At 37.3% G+C, this 18,629-nt stretch overlaps 1 protein-coding gene across 2 annotated transcripts in view; it reads right to left on the bottom strand.

Annotated features, from left to right (window-relative positions):
- Positions 1-18,268, bottom strand: part of TINAG (tubulointerstitial nephritis antigen) — a 46,200-nt gene extending 27,932 nt beyond the window's left edge. The window contains exons 1-6 of one of the 2 annotated variants that reach the window (XM_083829228.1): positions 17,397-18,268; positions 13,003-13,066; positions 11,913-12,002; positions 10,203-10,317; positions 4,870-4,993; positions 3,278-3,428 (exon numbers count right to left, since the gene is read on the bottom strand). In XM_083829228.1, coding sequence (XP_083685354.1) covers positions 3,278-3,428; positions 4,870-4,993; positions 10,203-10,317; positions 11,913-12,002; positions 13,003-13,066; positions 17,397-17,766 — 914 coding nt within the window. In that variant the 5' untranslated portion in view covers positions 17,767-18,268. The remainder of the gene's footprint in view (positions 1-3,277; positions 3,429-4,869; positions 4,994-10,202; positions 10,318-11,912; positions 12,003-13,002; positions 13,067-17,396) is intronic. The other variant, XM_083829227.1, reaches the window with a different exon arrangement.
- Positions 18,269-18,629: the final 361 nt, after the last annotated feature.

The following is an 18,629-nucleotide window of genomic DNA, read 5'->3' as shown; positions in this document are numbered from 1 at the left end:
GAGCAACAAAGCTGTATGTGTAGGAGCTGGCTCCACAGGGATGAGAAAGCTAAGGTCGGCTAAGAAGATGATCTTGGACTGCAGAAATTTCTTAGAGATCTAGATAGCCTTCAAAAGTTCTTGATGGTTCTCACCACAACTGCTCTGCAAATTGTCAAATTGTTTGCTCAGTCAGCTGCAAGACTGGTGAATCAGATGAATGAGCTGCAAGTCATGTCTCAAGTGAATGAGCAATAGTGCACATACTTTGAAATCTGGAGTATAGACATGGCTGGGTAGATAGCAAAATGCCTCATACAGCTTCAGCATGCCTTGCTTTCTTTATAGAAATATATTAACTCTGGTATGCCTAAACTATCTCTGAAGAGTGCTTTGTGTCACTAATCACACTGCTTCAGGTGAAAAAAGATAGAGTTTCTTGGTATAGGAAGAATCTTATTATTACGGGTTCATGGTGGTTATGCCCATACAGGGATGACAGTCAGGGGGAGCAGAAACCCAGGAGGCTGCAGGATTCCTTCATTCTTTAGGGCTTTCCCTCTAAAAATAGCTGTCTCCAACTGTTGTGGAGATAATACTGATTAAAATGAATCTTTTATCTTATCTACACTACCAAATCTTCTGCTCCCATCCTTAACATGGTAAGTAAGCAAACAGTTCATTGAGAAAGAGTTATATTTACTCTGTAAAGAGCATGAGCTACAGATTAAAAGGAGCCTGCTCTTCTAGATATAGAAAAGAGTTACTTAAAATATAAAGCTATAACTTTCATTTCTTCATGAATGAAACCTTTGCCTAAATGAGGTGCTGAGAGGCCTTTACCAGGGTGGAATCCATTACTTCCCACTGTAATCACTTACCTAAAGGGCCTGCCACTCAAAACTAGTCAAAACTAGTTTAATGTTGAAGCCCTGAGATCTTTGTCAGATCAAAAATAGTTCACCTGTTTAATGCATTTGAAGACAAGCAGAATGATCACTTTGTATTCTTAGTGACTGTGTGAATGACAGCGCTTTGGTCTTCACCTAGATCCCCATGCTGCCATGACAACTATGACGTCTGATGCAGCACATCTGACATTTTCCTGATCTTTTCATGGTTTGTTTGTTTGTTTTTAAACTAAAATTAAAAGTTGACAGACAGCAGGCCTGAGATCTCTCTATCTACAGGTATGAGCTACATCAAAGACAGAATAAAAGGTGAGAGTGTATGAAAGCAAGGGGAAGTAGATTATGGTATGGAACAGGAAGCACAAAAAAATAACTTTTACAATGTGAGAAACAGCTGAATTTAATTATAGAGTATATAACATCTGGTTATTGCATATCCTCCTAGAAGCCATTTCCAGGCACATGAAGGTCAAGGATTTGACTGGGAACAGACGGCACAGACTTACCAGAGCAAATCATGCCTCATCATGATGAGATGGTGAGATGAAATTGCTAGCTCCACGGAGAATAAGAAAAACAGATGATGTAATTTACCTTGACTTTAGCAACCTTTTCAGTGTTTTCTAGCTGAACTGGAGAGGGACTGGATGAGTTGCTTACAATTTCCATAAGTGAACTGGGCTGCCGTGATAGAAGGTTGACTGTTAAAGTGACTGGTAGCTCTTTACTAGTGACATTCCTCAGGAGTCAACATTGTGTCATCTATATTAAAAGCCTTAACAGTGGGACATAGTGAATGCTCAGTAAGCTTGTGGAGGATGCCAAATTAGTGGTGAGTGGTCGGTATGCTGGAAAGTAGGGCAGGGCTGCCATTCACAGGGACATTGACAGTTTGGAGAAATGAGCTGACAGAAACCTCATAAGGTTCAGCAAAAACTGAAGCCACATCCTACCACTGAGCCAGAACCGTCCATGCAGCAGTACAGGCAGGGAACCACCTCTAGAGAAAGCAGTTTTACAGGAAAGTACCTGGGGTCTTGATGGGCAGTAAGTTGAACCTAGGTTAGCAGTGGGCACTCCTGATAAAGGTGGTCCCACAATACTGATTTTGATCTTGCTAAGCAAGGGCATTGCCAAGACATAGTGAAAAGTGGTTATCCCCCTCAAACTGTTACTTGCAAGGTTACATCTAGAGTACTGTGCTCTTTTATGGCATCCCCAGTAAAGACATCAACAAGCTGGTCAAGTCCAGTGGAGGACCACAAAGGTGCTTAAGGGGCTGAAGCGTGTGTTATACAAGGAGAGGCTGAGGGAGATGAATTTGTTCAGCCTGGAGAAGAGAATGTTAAAAGGTATTCTAAGTATTGTCTTCAGCTACGTAAGGAGAGGCCACAGAAGAGACAGAACAAGACTCAAGAGGTACAGTGAAAAGATGAAAGGCATCGATCACAAGTTTTACTAAAAAGATGCAGATTAGATAAAAGAAGAAAGTTCTTTACTGCAAGAATGATCAAACACAGAGACACATTGCAGGAAAGGCTGTGGAACCCCCATCCTTGGAGATACTCACGACATGACAGGGGACATGGCCCTGAGCAACCTAATCTAATTTCAGAGTTAGTCATGAGCAGGACAGTGGACTAGGTGACCTCCAAAAGTTCATTTCAACCTAAGTCATTCTGTAATTCTATAAATTGTTACATGTCACTTCAAAAAGCTTCTAACTGTTCATGTAGAGTTTGAGGGTTATTAATTTTGCTGAGTCCAACTCGAAGATAGAAAAATTCAGGTACAGTCCTTGCTACGGTGTTACATTCTGAAACAATCTTGATACAGTATGATTACAATTTGTTTTATATAAAGACAACGTCTGAACCTTTTAAATATTCAAAATATTGTCTTTTGCAACTGGTTGCTTTCTCAAGGTCGTTTAACATGAAAAGCCTGTATCTCTATAACTATAGAAGTTTTGAGTGCATTTATGGTATTTTCCTAGACATAAAAAATCTTTTCTTGCTTTTTTGCTGTTAGAGAAGTTACCTTTTTTCTCCATAGTATTATAACTAATGACAACATCCAGATATAATAAGCCTTGAAGAGGAGATGGGTAGTTTAAGAGTTTTCTCAGCAAGAGCTCCTATCTTTCTGATTCAAAATAGTCTTCATTTATCTCTTTGGGAATGATTCATAGCTCCTGGGCTTCAATAAGGTGTTTTAAAGAAGGTGTAAACCAGAGAAAGTGATTGTCCTGATGAGGTGACACAGGTAATCTGACCTAAGACAGAGCTAAATGTTTCTATCTTGAAAGGTCAGAAATCATCATTATCACACATGTAAATTAAGTGACTGGGTCAAGTTCAGATAAACTAAACAGATAAAATATTTACCCATGTGTTTTCAGATATCTCCAAGCACCATCAATACTTCCACCATTACATCCATGCTGATTCTTGGTATCACAAGAAATCAAGTTCTGAACAGAAAGGTTGTCTGTGATCTGACCATCAGAATGAATTGCTATTCTATCTGCTGCAACACCTGTTTTGAAAGAAATTTTGTGTTATTAGAAACAAATAATTACTCACTGCTTTTTACTAGTTATTGTGAAAGAGTGACTGAAATTATAACATCAGTATTTTCTGTCTGTAGACATTTTTGCAAAAGAATTTGGATATTATCTGTCAGAATCTTAAGAGAGTTGTGAAACTGCAAAGCACTGTGAGCAACTTCACTGTAATTTTATAAATCCATAGATTTACCAAATATCATCAAAACTTAAATATAAACATCAGATGAGACCTTTAGATAATATAGTCTGATAATCTCTATGTCTGTACATGAACATTCATCTACATTCATATTCATCTATCTTCAGCAGAAGATACAAATACTCCCCACATCTCTTAAGCTGAATTTCCAAGTCCCTTTTCTTTCTTTTTTACCTTTTCTTCCTTTAGGACTATTCAAGACTGAAAATATGTATTGGTTTTTTTTGGAAAGAATATTTGGAATTGCTCATATTCATGTATAAATATGGGATTCACACAAAACTACTTCTGAGATAGTCACCTTAGATGTCTGAACTAGATCAGGCATTCATGATTCTAAGTATTTACATATTTATTCAGAGGTTTAAAGGCAGATTAATTAACTAAATTATAAGTGAAATCAAATGACTTCTTTGTAATGTTGTGATTTAAATAAGAAATCTTCACCCATGAGGACCCACTGGCCAGATCAAGTAATACGGATTTATTTTAATATTTTTTTCTCCATCTTTAGATATCTTAATAGGTACTGAGATTTATTGCAGCATGAGATAAATGAACGTAACTGATCAGTATATTTTATTTGGGAAAAATGACACAAATACTCATGTCCATTTATCATAAAACCAGAGGTTGTAACACATGATTTTATTACTGACATATTTTTATATATAAACCTTGAAAATAATTTCTTCCACAAATATCTGACCAATTTCAGGGTTTTCTTCTCATAAAATCATCAAAAAGATTGCACCTAATGTACTTGAATAGCAAGGGTTAGGCAATGGCAAATGCACAGATATGAAAAAATATATATATAATGATGCCTTCCTGTTTTAAGCATTCAAGTCAAGCATGCAGTTGTGCAAGCAAAGAATGCAGATTTGTTTAAAGTTACTCCACCATTTATGATAAACTTTACTAGTCAATTCATTTGCAACTTTCTGTCATCAAAAATTTTCATACGATACAGAAACTTATGAAAAGCAAAGAAAAATCCCTACCGCTTGTATTGGTTTCTTTGTCTTTGGGACATATTAGAGGGAGAGGCGTAGCAATTTTAAACATTACTATTTGCTGATAAAAAGTTAACAGAAAGTGGAAATTTTCATTGCTAAATGAAATTACATCATTACTAATCACTGTACATTTTCATTACACATGTAACCTAGAATTATATTTTAATATGGAGGTAAAAACATGAATATTACTTGCAGTTGAAAAAGCCCAGGATGCTCCACAATTTCGTTGATCCAAAGGATCATGAATCCACTCAGGCCATGCATAAGTGGCTGCAAAAAACTCAGGAAATTTTCCTTCCGGAGGTGAACTTCCCTAAAACAAAATGTAGGAGATCTGTATATGCTTCATTTCCTACTTTTGCCTTCAATATCTCCCTCATTTTGTTTTAAAAATTCTTAATGTTTGATTTGAGGAAACCTAAAACATCGGCAGCTGTGGCTCGCCAAGCATCCACGTGGCAACCACCCTGTCTGTGTGCTGAAGCTGCCTTGAGAGCCAGAGGCTTCTGGCACTGCCCTGTCTGAGCTGGAAAGCTGAGCTGCACAGCTGCCAACCTGAATAACCTGTCCAGTTTTCCTCTGATTTTTATTTCAAGCAACACTTCCCTATGAAACATGTCAATTATGGCCCAGCTGGCATTTTTGGAAGAAAAAGCCGCCTGCTGCAAACAGTAGTGAAGTCAGGTACCTGCTACCCTATTCTCCTTGACATGCTTTACATATTTCCACATGGCTGGCAATAGAAAATTCCAGTTACTAGTAGGGAATCAGTAGAGTGTATCATTAATTCACTTTTTACACAGAGCTTTTTCGATTTCCAGCACTTACTTTCATTCCAGAATGAAAAGCCGTGATTTCCGTTCTGGTTTGCAATCTGATGTTGAGCTGATGAGAATTCATGGCCTGCTCAGTAAAGCCATTTGGACAGCCATTTTTGGCATCTTCATCCCTCAGCTTTAATTTATGTCCTCCACGCTTTGAACAAATATCCACATACGCAAGAACCATCTGGTACAACTGCTAATAATCTGCTCTATGTTTGACATATCAAAATCACTGACCTATTTTTTTAAATTGTTTAACTTTATGGACTGATTGCTTCTGCTGCACAGGGAAATAGGAATGGCTATACAAAACTACAGGATTGGTCCATCCAGTAGCAGTTTGTCTCAAACAATTGGTTGTAACATCTGTTCCAGAGGAATATACAGCATACGAAATATGATAATCTGTTCCCAAACATAACATTTACCGTTGTTTCTTTGCAGGCTCACACCCAGAAGTACAAAATCTTCTATCCTGATCAAAATCTTTTATTTTATTTTGGTTTACTTATCCTTAGTCTTCTAATTCGGTGTGTCCTTGCTGCACTATTATTCTAAATTGCTTATGTGACTTACAAGACTAAGTACCTTTTTCTAAGATGATTTGCATATTTGTGCCCAGTTCTTTCAAGCTATCTCAGGACTCTTTGGCAACTGAACTTTACCACTTTGGCTGCGTACAGATAATTTTGTGGCTTGTATTGGGAAACAGCAACATCTCCATCCAGCTTGTACACCTGGATTTCCTTCCCACATAAAACCAATAGTTGAGAAGAAATGTGTGAGAAAAAAAAAAAGGAAGCTTGTACATCAGGTCTTTATCTGATATTAGACTGGTATACAGCACTTGCAGACAGAATGATACAGTCTGTACCTACACCCAGATCCAGTAACTCTGAAGTGCCTGAGGTTTACCACTTTAGATGTAGGCTGTGAGTCCTAAATACCATTAGTCATTTTAAAAGTATATTGCAATCTCATATGTCACTTATGTTCTTCCGAAAGTTTTACCTTCACACATAACAAACCAGTAATCTTAATCTTGCTAAGATTTTAATCTCAATATTTTCATTAATTGCTTTCGAAAGCCTGCTTCCTTCAAAAGCTTGTTGGAAATATGAGACTTGCAACCACAAACGTCATGCACAAAATAACTGCTAAGTTAAAGATCTTGCTAAATTTTCATTAAGTTAATTATTAATGAACAAGCACAAGCACAAGATTTACTTTGAAGATGAATCGTACTGGCAAAATTGCAGATAAAGAGCGTTTCATTTATTTGATAAACCTGCTCACTATCAACAAGTAGACAAATAAAAGTTGGCAAATGTTGCTTAGCATGCCTGCCTGAGCAATGACCATTTACAGTCCAAATGAGGTAGTTGAAAAAAATAAATAAATAAATAGACCTTTGGTCCAAGCCAATGTGTTAATTTATATATTCCTAAACTACTGCCAAAGTATTTAATAGCCTCAAATTGTAAATCCCAGAGCAAATCCCTTATTAACCCTCAGCCTTGTCATTTCAAAATGCAAGATTGTCCTGTAGCCAGAAACATTAGCTTTTTGTCTGAGAAATTGCTACCCTGATATTGAGAAGTACTGCTGTTCTGTGATAAATGGTAAGTCTAGACAATTGTTTCTCAAAGTATGCTCCATAAACCACCATTAGACAGTACAAAGCAATCAGAAAAATGACTGGCAAACCATTTTTAAACCTTCATATGTATTCTATGCAGTGAAGCTAGCAGTCTGGCCAAAATGGAAAGGTAAGGAGATATAGAAGAATACTCAGATTTCATCTATGACTTCAGAAATGTTAGATGGCCCATCAGACAAAAAAAGATTACTGAATTTACAAATGTAAAAATGGTTTTTTGTTTGTTTTCCTGAGGGATTTTTTTTTAATGTTAATTATTTTTAATATAAAAAATAAGAAGGGGGTGTGGACATCACAGGGCTTTGTAAAGACAATAACAGAATTTTTAAAAGCTTTGTAAGTAACTTCAAGAATTCTGTGTTTTCCCTAAGATTGAAAGTAGCTCTATCACAGAGTAATATTATGAAACCAAATTTGTAGCTGAACATGTCAAGTCAATGAAACAACTAAAAAACCTTTACTCCACGACAAAACACTGCTAAGAACTAAGAATCTGATGTAGATAAAGTGATTAACACAGAAGGGCTTTGCATTCTTGAATCTTTTTTTTTCCTCGTACAAAATTGAGTAAAGAGCTCCTTCTACGCGAAAATGGTTTTCTCAAGAATCCCTAAAACACAAAAGGAAACAGCAGCCCCTTAGTTACCAAATGCTGTAATTTATATTCAAGATAGTAGACCATTAGCATGCTGAAGAAATGGCTTTCATTTCAAGTCAGAAAATGTTGTATTTAATGAATAGGTAACTATGGTTTTCTTTCTCCATTAGCAAAGCCAGCAGCTTTTAATCAGATCAACACTAGATAGAGCCAAAAGCTCCCAAACACTAATTGTACCATTTTTATCAACTAACTATGTGACTTTGGGCAAGTGACTCACAGTTTTCACACTAGCAAAATGGGAAAGACAGTAATAATCATAGTGCCTATTTTATCCACAGTAAGTAGTACCTTGGCCTGCAGGTAAATTAGTACTCAACAAAGTCACTTGAAGGCCAAGCCATTAAAGTTTGAAGAAAACCTCTGAAAAAAAAAAATATATTTAAAAATCATCATTTCTGAATTTCTCATCATTTATAGATTTTTACACATTTCTGAGCTGTCACCTGGATGCAGAAGCTTAATGGAAACACTTTAATAAAAACTCACTTTTTTTTTTATCACTTACGTGTTTGTAAATGCGTTTGTATGCTTCACAAAATATCAGTTACAGAAAATTATTCATGGAAGGGAAAGCCAAAGCAAGTTTATCTGAAAATCTAGGAAGACACATATCTTAAAAAGTGCCTGGGAGTTATCTCCATGACTACTGTTGGTCTGCCAATTGGAAGAATTTGTCTCTACCTCTGGTGAGCCTGATCCATGCTACGAGCTTTCTGGATCATTCAATAACAGTAGATATTGGGCCAGCTATGAAGAGATGATTTATCACATCTTTACACAGTGGGCATTTAGGTCCTGATAACTGCTGATTCACATGGAATCACCTAATACAGTGATTAAAGTTTGGCTTAAGGGAATAAAAGCATGTTTTCTTACATTTCTGGGAAGTATTAAAATGTGGCAGATTGAAAATTTCCTGAGGCAGAATAATGACACTTAAGAGCTGATGTTCTTCTTGAAAACTGTAGAAGAGGACAGGATCAGGGAGCTTTGGAGCTTCACAGGAAGTTTCAGAGAAAAACATTTTTAAATCAAAACAATCCAAGACAGAAACCACTAGGGTAGGAACAAGGAAGTTTTAATACTTCTGAAGAGAAACCATAGGTAGACGATGGGCTCCTGTACAATTCAGAATAATTTTTTTGTAAAAAGAGAATTCTCCAGAAGTTGGGAAAGACATACAGAGATTATTATTTTATGTTTTTAGCTTTTGTAAGTAAATAGAAAGATTTCTTAGACTCCTGTGCAAAGCATGTGCTTCTAGCAACATCTATGACTTTCTGAGGGTTACATGGAAAAATTCATGGAGCTGGATTTCTGGAGAAGAATGCATTCAGGCTCCTAGGGTTTCTGGCATGGCCAAAGATATTTGGGTTGTGGCTCACAGATTTTGTAAAAAGAGAGCAGTTAGACAACACGTGCCTGAGAAATGTTTCAGGCAGAACAAAGGCCATAAGTAGTGCAGCTGTCAAAGAAGCTACAGGAAGCTTAATAACAAAGATGCAATAGGCTGGACATAAAAGAAAGCCTACTGTATTCTGGGCTGCATTGAAAGAAGCATAGCTACCAGATCGAGGGAGGTGATTGTTCCCCTTACGCTCTGCTCTTGTGAGACCCCTCCTGGAGTGCGGCATTCAGCTCTGGAGCCCCCAGCACAAGGGCATGGAGCAGTTGGACTGAGTCCAGAAGAGGGCCACAAGGATGATCAAAGGGCTCAAGAACCTTCCCTATGAAGAAGGGCTGAGAAGCTGGGCTTATTTAGCCAAGAGAAGAGAGGGCTCCAGGGAGACCTTATAGCAGCCTTCCAGTACCAAAAAGGTACACAGAAGCTGGAGAGGGACACTTTATTAGGGAGTGTAGTGATAGGACAAAGGGTAACAGCTTTAAACTGAGAGAGGGTAGGTTTAGATGAGATATAAGGAGGAAGTTCTTCACTCAGAGGGTGGTGAGACTCTGGCACAGGTTGCCCAGAGAAGCTGTGGATGCCCCATCCCTGGAAGTGCTCAAGGCCAGGCTGGATGGGCCTTTGGGCAACCTGGTCTGGTGGGAGGTGTCCCTGCCCATGGCAGGGACATTAGAAGTAGGTGGTCTTTAAGGTCCCTTCCAACCCAAGCCATTCTATAACTCTAACACTGATATGTGAATAATGGTGCACAGCTTCCCAATTGATACCATTTTATTTTGCTCCTCCTTGCTGAATGTCAATAGGTATGACTATGGCTAGCAGACTATCTCTGTGGCTAGGAGAGTTTCTGGAAGTTTCTGGGAGTTTCATATACAACATGGAAGCATTTAGCGTTAAATACCTCAATCATAATCTTATATTTATTCCAATAATGAATATATTAAAAAAATAAATAAATCACCTGATACTTACTGGAGTTTCTTGCATATTCAGCAAAGAATGAGATGGAGGTAATGTGCCCAGCCGCTTTTTGAAGCCTTCTTCCAGTGTCATTCCCCAGAATTGACTATAGTTGTCAGCTTTCCATCTTCCTCACAGACAGAAAACAAGCAAACAAAGCCACATTTGAGATATTGCTCATAGTAATACCTTGCTCCTTCTTTATAAGAGCACGACTAAAAATAACATCCAGAAATAAATGTTTCAAATTATGTTTTGAGACATTCTATTAGATGTGCATGAGACAATCTTTAGTACAGGGTTTTCACTACAGATAAATTTAGACTAGAGCAACACAGCAGGATATGAAAAGTGATGATCTGAGGTCAGCATTGTGTCAGCCTGCAGCAGATGAGCATGCAATGCTTCAGAGAAGCACTAGAAAATAAGGTGCTCAATAAAAGCAATTACAGTTGTCTTGAAGTTGTGCTCACATTATGCTTCAGACCAGATGCCAACAGAGAACTAATAGCTTCACATAGTGGGTTATTTTGACTTCAAGCTCTGGCGCACCAGCAGTGTTTGTGAGACACTGCTGAACCACACAGAAAGCCCAGCTGTTCTGCCTCAGTTTTACATTAATATTCAGAAAAAGAAACATTTTTTAATTATTCCCTCCCTACTCTACCTGAGGAAGGTAGATTAGCCTCAGAATCTAGCACTAACCCTGAAAACCATATGCACAACATAAAAAAACCTTACGTTTACACACTTTTTGAACAAACTGAAATTGTATGTATTACCGGAGAAGGACTGAGCCACAGGAGAGAGCATTCTCTTCATTAATTTCTTTCTTGCTTGTATATGAGGAAAACAGGTGAGATTCATGCTGCCTAAATGAGAAGCCTCATCACTCTTGGTCTGCCTGTAATCAGTGGAGAATATGGACACCTGAAGAAGCTGGGTCATATCTCAGGTGGACTAAGGCACTCTGTGGTTATCAGGCTCCAGATGCCTGACTTAATTGTCTGTCCTAACTCAATTGGTTTGAATCTCTCCCATGAAGTACAACATGTTCTAGTACAGAGTGACAGCTTGAAATCTGTGCACCTGTGTAGGTTTCATTGGTGAATTTAGCACCTCAGCTGCTAAGGAGGCAATCACTATATCTCTGTCTGTAAATTACCAGCAGGCTCCCAAGGCACTGCTCTGATACCAGGGTGTCCTTCTGCACTACAGGGAACAAGAACTGGTAACAAGAAAAACATTGGACCTCACAAAGTTCTGATGTCTTGGTCCTTATCTGGCCCATTCTCTCCTCTTCCAACACTACTTAGAGTCCTGGTATGTAGAATGATATTCTTGAGGGTAGGCACCAAAAAAAAAAATAATTAAAAAAAAATCTATCCTAAGCATTGAAGTGAAGAATCAGGGAAGATGATCTAAAAACCATTTTGTGAGGAAAAAAATAAATAAAATCATATGAATTTTGGAGAGTGTCTTAGATAGGTGTGTACAATATTAGCTCTTACTAGCATGAGACTTCCAGTATCTTTCCACTTAAAATTCTATAATCTGCCAGAGATTTAGAAAAGTTTTACAGATGCACTTTTACTCTCATATTCATGGGATGTAACTGGGGAAGGAAAAGACAGAGAGAAGCATATAACTTGTAATTTGCACTTACATACTATAAGCAATAAAGTAGATGACAACAAAACCTTAAAATAAAAGTATTCTCACCCATAATTTCCAGAATTGATGTTCTGAATCAAGTCTGGGCGAACAAGACATACTTCATTTGAACATTTCCAGTTACTTTGGAAGCATTTGCTGAAAGGGCAAGAATATCATTGAGCAGAAAATAAATTGTCAAAAGAAATATATGCACTTTTACAGCAGAAGGGAGGGGGGGAACCTAAACTATAAATGTCACAGTAATTACAAAAACACAATTTTACTTAGTGTCACTTCAGTACCTAAAGAATCCTAATTGGAATGAGGTGGGAAGGTTTACAGCTTGTGGAAAACATCATCTTTGAAAAAATTTGCTTCCATCTTTGTAAGGCCAAGCCTCACTAGAAAAAAAGAAAAAAGAAAAAAAAAAAAGAAAAAGAGAGAGAGAGAGAGAGAAAGAGTTTATCTTTAACTCTGGAGAACCAGAAAGGAGCTACATGGCTGCAGATACTTTGCTCCAAAGACCCTGGGACAAGTTCAAGGCAGGTGGGTGCCACCGGAGCCCACTGGGCTGCCCTGGGTTTGGAGGTATGGAGCCAGCTTTTGGAGAGGAAAAGCAGGTAGGGCTGGGGCAGCTGACTGCCAGGGCCAGCAGCAGAGCATCCTGCCTGCTCCATGCAGATGTCCCAAGGTGGGGAATGGGATGTTCAAACAGTTCTTCCATTTCCTACATAAATTATATATCCTCCCCCTTACAAAAGTGTTCATCTCTTGTGCCAGAGCAAAACGTTATAAAAATATTCCCCAAAATTTTAATGATATTGGTTTTCTCTGTATTCATGTCAATGTCCAGGTCTATGCCAAAACCATTTCCACTCATGTCAGAGCCAGCAGATTGAACAGGGACAGAACTAGGCCAGTGGGGAGGAGACTTTAATACTCTTGGTTTTATGTCTTGATTAGAAAACCCATTGACCTCTTGCTATTCTTCTATGTTGGCTGTAGTTTAATTCTATAACATCTTAATACAGAATTACTCTTCCAACCATTGTGATTTGATTACATTTAATATGAATTTAGGGATGCTCACTAACGTAATTCCTGTTTCATGACATATACTAAATTAAATTCAATTTGCTGTTCTCTGAAACATTACCATGAATTGCAGTTGTCTTTAATTATTGTTCCTTCTCCATAATATCGGCCATCTTTATAACAACCTGCCAACATAACATATAGATGTGTGAAAAAAATAATTTTCTTGAACTGAATTAATTCAAAAATTTTGCTACTATTGAATTAATAGGTTGTATGCAGTATACTTTATTTAGGTGAAAGAAAACAACTATTTCCATTTTTTTCCCAGTAATGAAGGTAGTTTGGTGAATTTTATTTTTTTCCCATTTACATTATTATTCATACCAAACAAAATCAACAACAGATTCAAAACACTCACTGAAAAGTGATTATCTTACATATAAACAACAACACAAATCAAATTATTTTCTAGTAATAAAACAATACATTTTAATAAAGATCATTTTGAATAAGTAATTAAAATAGAATTCAGTTTTTCGAGTTACCGATTTTTTTAAAAATAATACCTGTTTCAAAACAGGTATTGTATTATGTTATTTTTTCTTGGCAGAGTTTAATTCATTTTTGAAAAAAAAAAAAAGAGAGCGATTATTTTTAAATACAACACTCCTCCTATGTATATATCTTTTTTTGATAATAATTCACTGAGAAAAGACCTTGCATGTGTTATAAGATCTTCCACATAAACATATTATTCAGTGTACTTAACTTCCAAGACTAAAAGAAAGATCCAGAATGCCTGCAGTGGGCTTTGAATCAAATCTATAATAAATATAGAATAGTTATCATATGGGGCTCTGTTTTCCAGCCTTTTGTCATACTTTCTCTACAGACACTGGTGATCCTAAAGGTCATAATCCTAAAGGGATTATGTTTCTTCCCCCAGTGAAGGAATTGGAGCAAGGAACTCCAAACTTTTTTTTTTTTTTCTCCTCCATTTTCAAGAACCTTTAGCCTCTTTATTCATATTTTATATGAATAAAGTGTTGACTTGCATTAGCATTATACCATGCTTTTTTCTTTTCAAGCATAAGGAAAGTTATTCTCCATCTCACAACGAGGAGTAGTGTCCATACACATTCACTCCTCAGCAACGTAGACCTCCTTTACTGACAGGAGAGAACTTCATACCAAAGTGCAGAAGTGGACTAGAACCAATTAGTTAATTATAAATGCCTATTTTGCCCTGTTAGCCATACAGCAGACTACATTAACTAGTGCAGACATAGGTGATTTCGCCCAAGCAGTCTGAGGCCCAAAGTGTCTGCTCTAATTCAATTTCTGCTAGGAATTGAGACATTTTTCAGAGAATATCCAAGGCAAATTACTTAAGTGTCACAGTTTATCATAGTGTGCCCCAGTGCCAACATCAGACAGTAGCTGGAAGGAGGCATAGAGCAAGTTATTTAAAATATAGCAAGGGAAGGAAGTATTAAAGCAGTGGTCTCAGAGACAGGATGAAGCTTCATATGAGCTCTGCTAGCAGCCTTCACAACCCATGCCTGAGAAAAAAATGCAAGCCTGAACAAGTATAGAAGAAGCTTTCAAAAAATACATGCTTAAGGAATAGAAGATTAAGAACAGTTTCATTAGCCTATCCAAATTAAGACTTGAAAGGCCAGGAGTGCTGTCTGTAAATTTGTCTAAGATATCAGTGTCAGAGTAGAGATGTCTAAGCTAAAAGACACTGGTTGCATAAGAACAGAGGTAGTTTATCTGGCCATGAGTATATTAGGCTGGAATATTAATATAGTGGGAAATATATAGTGGGAAATATAGTGAGAAATATGTGGGAAATTAATTCATTTTAAGATGCAGCCTGATGACTTCATGGGACTGTATGGTGTGAAGATCATGGTAGGAATGAAGTGGACTTGATAAACCAGGACTTCCTTCCTGGTTCAATGTTCCTCAGTTCCTATAATTCTCACCTCATTTGCCCCACCTCTGTTGTAAGTAGTCTTCTAAGTGAAATGTGTCCAGATGTACACACTTGTAGGCCAGATCCTGACTGTGTAGTGTAAAATCAATTAGCAAACTCTGTAGGCATCCCTTTTATACCACTACCAGTGTGAGATTTAGTGTACTGAGTTAGATAACGCTTTTTGTACCATCAGAGTAATTGAAACAAAAAGAATAAATAATAAATGTATTCTATAAATAAAACTCTAAAAATTCTCATAAGAACAATAACAACAAATCCAGAACTTCTATTCAGTGTCTAGGACAGGTGAAAGAGGAATGAGTATATACAGCTTCTTGTGAAATGGCACAAGAAAGCCATTGAAACATACTGAATGCTGGGTTCATAAAGACAAAGTCAAAGCAGTTCCACACATTTACATCTGGAGTCCTCAGCATGGTGCAGACAGACACTTAGGGTGTACAAAATAGCTCACTACTGTTGTGCACCAAGTCACTGCGCTGGGATGCAGGAACACAGCACTGTGCAGTTTTATTGCATTTCGTTCTATCCCTTGTAAAGTACTGAAGTTTATTGGTTTATTTAAAGCAATATGACTCAGAAAGCACTGAAAGCAAAACCACAGGCAGCCAAAAGATCAAAATCTTCAAGCTGAAATGTACTTTGGTGTATGTGGTCTGGTAGTTCTTAAATAATTCTTAGCCAAAGGCAGAAGCAGTCTCAGTTATTAAAAGTTAGCCAATATACTTATGGCATTTCTAAAAATGCTTCATAGTTTGCTTAATCTTCTGACACTCAGTCTTTTTTGTTTCTTCATTTTTTCCTTCCAATTTCATTCTTTGCTCCCTGTCCCACAGTCATTTCAGTTCTAGAAAGTTCCTTCTTGACTGATATTTTTACCTGCTGTATTTTGCCTGCTTTGTTATTCTCCTTTAACCCTTTAAACTACTTCTATAACAAATATCCAATAAACAGATTTTTAGAAAAATACATACTTTCCATCAATGAAACACTTTCTGTACCAGAAAAACATCAGCTTCTTTTGATGTGAGATATAAATTAAATAAGATAGCAGCTCACATACAGAACGAATAAATGTGCTTGAATAGATTAAATAGCATTGCCACCTATGTCAGGCTTGTATAACCCAGGAGTTACAAAACAGTGAACACACATGCAAAAGTTGGATTGAGAAAAACAGTACAAATATTACCCGTCACTTATTCCGTTACCTAAAACTTCTGTTACATTTTTACCTTTCAGAGGTAGGCCTGTCACAGGACCCATATGGCAAAATGCTGCAGGTTTTGTAGTGATTCCCCTCCATTAAGCAGTCTGCAAAACCTTATCCCAAGGCTGTCAGCTCTGGAGCAGAAACAGTGCTCAGGGCTTACACAGAGCTTATGACAGCAACCCCCCAATCTGTTGGAAATAATATGCAACAGTGCATCCTAAATAAGTATGGAACAAATGTCTTTATTTACATAAATCATAAAACATTCTTTCAGAGGATTAGAAACACTTTGGAGAATCAAGCTTGTTTTGCAGCGTTTGGCATTTTTGTTACTCCCACCTATCAGATTTTGGCTGTGTGCCTGGCTTAAGAGCACAGGCTCATGAAGAGCTTGTGGTCTGAGTGCTAGAGTACAAACAGCAGAGATACCTCATAGGAGCAGTTAATTTTTAAAAGCCATGGTAGTATTCTTGTTGATTTTAGGCTTTTGCAAGTTTGGTAGTCTTTACGTTTTCAGATAAATTTGTCCTAGCAAGAAGCTATAGTCTTAAAATTACAATTCTAAAACTGTATCACCAGCAGAGATTTGCCCTCCACAGAAACCATGTGTAAATGCTGCTTGTACATATTTGTGGGTTTTGTTTGTTTGTTTTTGTGTTTTTTTTTTTTTTTGCAATCTTTAGTTCTAAAGACAATAGACTAAGATTAGTTTTGGAGGAACTTCCACTACAAGCTAAGCAGCAAGAAACTATAAAAGGACAATATGCCAGTCAGAAATCCTTGTTCTAATTACATCTCTTCAGCTAATCCTGCACTGAGATGCTGCAAGAAAAGTGGTGTCCCAGAGGAGAGCTCTGGTAGATCTAAGCCATTACAGAATACCTCAGAGCAGTACCATTTAGGATAATCATCAGTTTTCAGAATGATCTGTTTGTACTGATGGGTACAAAATTTAGATCTTTCTGTTCATCTTGTGTTAATCTGTGAAGCTGAGATTGATGAGATCACATTAATTTCAAACTGATGAGGTTATCTCTAGAAAAGTTACAGGTGAAACAGAGGTTCTGGCCAACAGAGATACGATCGAGCCAACTCTAGAAATGTATCCCTAGAGGCAAAGAAATAACAGGAAGCATAATTCTTATTTCAGCTTTATAAACAATGTCTTTGTCCACTATGTCTGTAGGAACGTTTTCAGGATGTACACACTTTAAAGATTAATCAGCAATTTTACTTCCAACTATATTTTTCTTGTGGTACAGTAATACCAACTGGGTCTTTTCTCTATACCTACCTGATGTTGGAGGTGGCCAAGGCTCATCTGACCTGGTGGGCTCAACAGTATTGTCACAGACATCCCAGTAGTCAGCACAACAGTCCACAGGGCCAGGAGGACCTGTGGCACAGAACTGGTCACAGTAACATATAGCTGCTCTGGAGGCAATGGTAAAGCTGCAGTCATCGTTTCTTCCTGTGCAGCAGCCTCGTATCCTGCAGGACTTTCCTTGATACAGACTCCTTTTCAGCCTGTCCCACCCTGAAGAACCACCATCTTCAACAGAGTAAAGTCCCCGGGGCAAATTTCTTCTAGAGTCAAGCTGCTTTGCCATCCAGACTTCACTTGCAATGCAATATAAGAGCAAGATCTGACTTTTGAGCCACATTCTTCCACCTCTAGACACCTTTTTTAAGTCTCTCTGTGCTTGACTTTTATCAGCAAATATCCATCTACTGCAGATGCAATACCTCCACTTACTATTCAGAAACAAATCTGAACAGAAAACTGCAGACTACAATATTTTATGAAGGCTCTGTATTTGTTAATCATTAGTCAGACATGTTATAAACTGTTTTATTTGCCCAAGATAAAAAAAAAAAAAAAAAAGATACTGGAAATAAAGCCACAGCTATGTATCCATCATTATGAAATGTTGGGTAAATTCTTTTGTGAGTAAGAAAGTTTGTAGTAAAGGTTTCTTATGCAGAATATACACGGTCCAATATCTTAGTTCTATACTTTAAGCTTCTAAAATCAAAACGTGAAGAATGAGCACATGGTGTTAAAGGAGGGTCCCTTTCCTCCTGGCTTCATTTACCTGTAACTAATACGTTCTCCAGATGACTGGAAATTATACTTAGATTACATTTCACCTTCATTTTCCTATCTGATATGCAGGGCTATATATCATTGACTTTCACTGCAGTAAACATATCCTGCATCCCCCCTTTTCTATCTTGTTTCCAGTGATCTAGGTTTCCTTTATATGCTTAATTTTGCACTGTTTTACTGTGGGCACATTTTAAAAGTCAGGTGATATTCAACATAAAATATTACCCAAAAGATATTCTTTTTAAGTTCACATTTCTTGATTCAAAATGAACTTGGAAATCTATGTAAATAGGGTAATAAATACTAACTAGTGAGTCCTCATTCCAATTTTAAAAGTAAATGGCTGGAATAATAAAACCATGAAGATAAACAGTAGATATCAAAAGACATGCATAACAGCCTTTATTAATTGTTCCG

Source organism: Anser anser (assembly GCF_964211835.1).
Source record: "Anser anser genome assembly, chromosome: 3".
Lineage (NCBI taxonomy): Eukaryota > Metazoa > Chordata > Aves > Anseriformes > Anatidae > Anser > Anser anser.
The sequence above is the reverse complement of the archived record's forward strand: the minus strand, read 5'-3'. Positions and strand labels throughout refer to the sequence as shown.